Here is a 4,823-nt window from a genome sequence, read left to right as displayed (position 1 = left end):
TGTGTGTGTGTGTGGGTGTGTGTGTGTGTGTGTGTGTGTGTGTGTGTGTGTGTGTGTGCGCGCGCGCGCACGCGTAGGGGGCCACTGAGTCTGTGAGCATCTGCATCTGTCTGCAAACTCCATTCTGGGCATGTGCACCAGACCAGAGAGGGCCCCGCTGTCTCAAGTCTCCAGTCAGGGAGCGGCAGCTGATTTCCTGTCCCTCAATCTGATGAGCGTCTCTTCCTCCCTGGGCCTTGCACTTCCTCACTGAGACCTACTCATGCCTCAAATGTCACGAGCTACTTGGGGGAAGACGGAGGGAAACCTGAGGCTCGACTCCGAGCTGGGACCCAGTTCACCACGGACAAGAGATGGGGCAGTCATGGCCCTCTCCCTCCTGATCCTTTGCTCCCATCCTGCCGATGATTTCAGTCAAAGGATCTTTGTGGGGCCTGTGGACTCCTGCTGCCCCCAGCGTCCTGAGTCCCTTGTCTGCCCTGACCTCGGTTTCCCCATCTATGCTTGGGGACACTGACAAACACCCTCCATGTCCCTCTCCTGGACACAAGTCTTGTTGGACTCCCAAGGACTCCAAAAAGTCAGAAGCAGGGAAGAGAGGCTGGACATGGTCCCTCCTTCAGCCCAGCCCTATCCCCTTCCACAGGCTCACTTTCACTTTCCTAGGGACAGCTGGCGGGACCCTTCCACCCGGGGTTTTGGGTGAGAGTCCGGTTGCCTCTGAGGACAGGGATTTATGGATCTAGAGGATTGTTCCTAAGCCGGGAAATTTGAGCTTCCTTCCCATCACCTCCCACATCACCTTAGGGCAGAGCTTGCAAGGATGATAGGGTTAGTTGAGCTGCTTCTGGTGCTGCTCCTGGCTGGCTTCCAGCCTAGGCTCCAGGTCTGGGTCCAGGGCCCCTCCCTGCCTCCTCCCTGACACTCCCTGGGTCCCTGCTCAGCTCAGATTGCTTCTGGCTCTGGAGGAACCCCAGGCACCTTGCTGCAGCCTTTGCTGGTGTCAGTTACACCCCCACCTCCACCCCTAGGACTGGCTCACATGGCCCAAAGGCCACCCTTAGATAAAAGGGACACTAAAACTGGGAGAGGGTTATGGAGGAACCCTAGGAAATCACGGCAAGGGCATGGGGGAGGGGTGAACGGAGCAGCACAAGTTCAGTGACAGGGCGCAACCCAACCTCCTCTTAGAACAAATCAAGGAAGCATTACCCAGTAAGCCTTCCGGGGACAGGCTTGCTCCTGGCAGAACTAGGAGCAGAAGGGAAATGAAATTCCCCAGGACCACTGTGGAAGACCATTAAGCCACTGCCTGACCAAAGAAGGGAGGCTAAGATTCATGCTAACAGCCGTTCAGGCCAACACTGCAACCCGTCCACACTGAGTGCCCCACAGCAAGATGGGGGGACCAGGGAAGGAGGGAAACAAAGGCTTTGACCTGTAAGCACCAGGGACTCCCTGGGGGAGCACTGGGAGGAGCTGGAGAAGACAAGGGGAAGAGAGGAGGTAGGCTGGGACTTGGGGTGTTCTGGGGTCTGGAGATGTGCATCCATTCCAGACCCTTGTTCTGGGGACCCTGGACACCTGAAGCAGGAAAACTCAGCACTCAGGAGGTTCAGGGCCAATAAGATGCCCTGTAGGCTATGAAAAGTCCTCCAGCAGTGACAGACAAGCCCTCCTACCTGCTCTTGGCTGCCCAGGGGCTGATGGGGTATGAGGGCTGAGCTGGGTCAGGCCAGCATTCACGAGGGATGAACCACCAGAAGGTCTGGGATGGGAGTGCTCCCGGCAGAGGGCAACGTGAGTGCAAAGGTCCAGAGATGAACTAAGCCTGGAAGATTTGAGGAGCCACAGGAAGACCAGTGGGGCTGAAGCAGGTATGCTAGGGGGCAGGTTAGTACCAGGTAGGGCTGGGTGGCCAGCAGGCCTTGAAGGCCAGAGTCAAGAGGTTGGACACTTGTCAGCAGGGGCACAGGGAGTGTGGAGCTTTTTAAGCCCCTTCCTGTGAGCCACAGGGGGCCAGATCTCCTAGGGCCAAGAAAGGCCAGGCCAAGGTCTCTCAGAGAGTGCCCCCAGGGCCACCTGCCTTGGAATAATCTGGGTTGAGCTGGGACATGATGGAACCTAATCAACAGCTGGCAAGAGGCTCCCTCTGGTTGCTGGGGGCGGGGGGGACTGTGAAGGGTATGAGCAGAGGCTGGACCAGGGCAGGGGGCCGTGGAGGTGGGAGAGGTGGTGGGTTCTGGCTACATTTAGGAGGTGGGGCCAAGAGATCTTGCTTGCTCAAGGGTGGGTGAGACAGGGGACTTCCTTGGCTGTCCAGTGGTTAAGACCCTGCGCTCCCACTTCAGGGGCAAGGTTTCGATCCCCGGTCAGGGAACTAAGGTCCCATGTGCCGCACGGTCCAGCCACAAAAAAAAAAAAAAGTTATGGGTAAGACAGGACATCAAGGCTGACCCAGACCTGGGGGTGATATTTACTAGGACAAGGAAGTCTCAGTGGAGGCCAGATCTGAGGAAGGAAAAAAGGCCAGACTTCTATTTGGCCATGCTGGTTTGAGAGGCGCCTCTGATGGCTCACAGGTAGCTAGGGCTCAGGGCTGAGGCCCAGGATGCAGACCTCAACGTGGCACTGTCAGCATAAAAGGTGGCATCGCAAGCTGAGACACTGGACAAGGCCACCATGAAGGGAGAATCACTGGAGCAGAGAGGAGACCTCAGACCTGATGAGGTCATTGCTGACAAAGTCAGGAAGATGAGGAGGAAGGAGGGAGGTGGGCAGAGACCAGGGCAGGAGGGCAGCTCTGGGAGGAGGGGGACCAGTGTGTCAGGTGCTGCCCAGAGGATAAGGAACAGAAGAACAGAGAGTGACCAGTGGATCGACAAGACAGGGGCCATGGGTGACCCTGACTAAGACTATGGCGAGGGAAGGTGCAAGTGGCTGAGGTGAGGGAGAAGAGACTAGGGAAGGGAGCATGAATCCTTTGAGGAATTCTAACTTAAAGGGAAGAGAATCGGGCAGCAGCTGAAGGGGGTGCAGGGCCTGGGAGGCCCGGTTAAAATGGGAGCTGTTGCATCTTTTCAAGCAGGTGGAAAAGATGAGCAAGAGAGGGACCAAGTGAAGAGGCCAGGATGGCAGAAGCAAGGCTTGTAGGGGGCAGCCTGGAACAGGCAGGGGGCCGATTCACCCTTCCAGAAGCCCGAAAGCAGAGCTGGTGGGTTGCAGATGGACCCCGGGTGCTGGGAGGCTGGCTGGGTGGGAGAAGGGGTCCTTCTTGTCATGTGATGATGCCTTGTCCCCAGAGAGGTAAGCAGCAGGGTCAGGGGTCAAAAGCACAGAGTGAGAGGGAGGTGACAGAGGTGAGAGATGCGGGAGTGGGTTTCTCGGACAGTGAGGGGTATGCTGGCTAGGAAATGTAGCAGGATCCCTGTGCAGCACCGAGAGCACCCTGGAGATCTGTGGCCCAGCGACCCTGGCCACGTCCTTGGCCTGGCCTCGCTCTGCACTCGGCTGACTCTTGCGTGCCGTCCCTCCACACCAGTCTGTGTGTTAAAGAGTCACTGTCCTGAGCCCCTGCGTGCCCCACCCCCTGGCCCTCCCTGGGGACCCCGACACAGCCAGGAGCCTCCAGGATGCTGCCAGGGCCCAGCTGCTTCTGTCCTGGTCCTATGGGGCCACGTCAACTGCCACAGATTTTGACTCTTTATTGTCCTATGGTCCTAAACGCAGTCTTGACCTGCTCCTTCCGCAGCCTCCCAGGATGCCCTTAGGATCCCCCCCACTTCCTTTTCCACTCTGGGAGGACCAGGGCCAGCCCCAACATGAGGTTTCACTGCATCCTCCCCTCTACACAGAGCACATCAGAAACCACTAATGAGGCCGAGCCCTGTTCAGAGCTCCACATTCTCCCTTAGGGGAGAGACTGCCTGTCATGACCCTGTGCTCCCACTTCCCTCTGCTCAGCCCATCCCCATTCTAGAAGAAGCGGGCATGGGGAAGATGCTCTAGGCAGGAACCATGGGTGCCATGACCCAAGCCTCCTGGTCATTTGCTCCACAGCCTCAAGGGGCGGCCACAGTGACAAACAGGAGCCCTTGGCCACATCACATGTTCACGAACTGGCCCAGCCAAGAGCCCCGCTTGGCCTGAGTCTTGCCAAAAATGAAATGGGAGGGGAGGGGAAGTGGTCCCTCCAGGCCTCCCAGCGGACCTCCCTGAACTGCCACAGGGAGCACCTCACACGCAGCCCCTGAGCACTCGAAGCTGTTACGATCCCTTTACGGATGATGGCTGTGTGTTCACCCTCCATCTCTAGCAGGCATTTGCAAATTAACTCCACTGCCCAATCCTTTCTTCAAGTGACACCTTACTTGAGGATAGAGACAGAAACAGCTCTAAGAGCTGCCCCAGTGGGGAGGAGTTTGGGGGCATAGAGGCCTCCCTGCTTGGTCTGACTACTCCTTCCCCAGAGGTGCCCCCCAGATCCCACCTGGAAACCCCAGAGAGTTTAAAAGCTGCCCTCCTGGTAACAGGCATAATAAGTGACAATGGGAGGGCGCCAGGGTGCCCCCACATCCAGGATGCTAGGCTCCCCAAAACTCCCTTTGGGGTTATTCACTGAGTGCCCTCACTCTGAGCATGTGTCCACTTACCGGAGACGGTGACCACGATGTACTGCTGGGACGCCGGGGATGGGGTGGGTGTGCCGGCCGGCTGCGAGGGCGTGGGGGTGGCCGGGAGCTCTGTCACGTACTGCTTCTGGCCACCCGGTGGCTGTGCCTGAGGCTGCGGACTCTGCAGCTCGGTGACATACTGGGGCTGGG

At 58.0% G+C, this 4,823-nt stretch overlaps 1 protein-coding gene across 1 annotated transcript in view; it reads right to left on the bottom strand.

Annotated features, from left to right (window-relative positions):
- RFX1 (regulatory factor X1) overlaps positions 1-4,823 on the bottom strand; it is a 29,663-nt gene that overhangs the window by 19,543 nt on the left and 5,297 nt on the right. Inside the window, exon 2 of the mRNA XM_007469115.1 lies at positions 4,653-4,818. Within this exon, the coding sequence (XP_007469177.1) occupies positions 4,653-4,818 (166 nt within the window). The remainder of the gene's footprint in view (positions 1-4,652; positions 4,819-4,823) is intronic.

This window comes from Lipotes vexillifer, unplaced genomic scaffold (genome assembly GCF_000442215.2).
Source record: "Lipotes vexillifer unplaced genomic scaffold, Lipotes_vexillifer_v1.1 scaffold1699, whole genome shotgun sequence".
Taxonomy (NCBI): Eukaryota; Metazoa; Chordata; class Mammalia; order Artiodactyla; family Lipotidae; genus Lipotes; species Lipotes vexillifer.
This window is presented reverse-complemented; position numbering and strand designations above follow the sequence as displayed.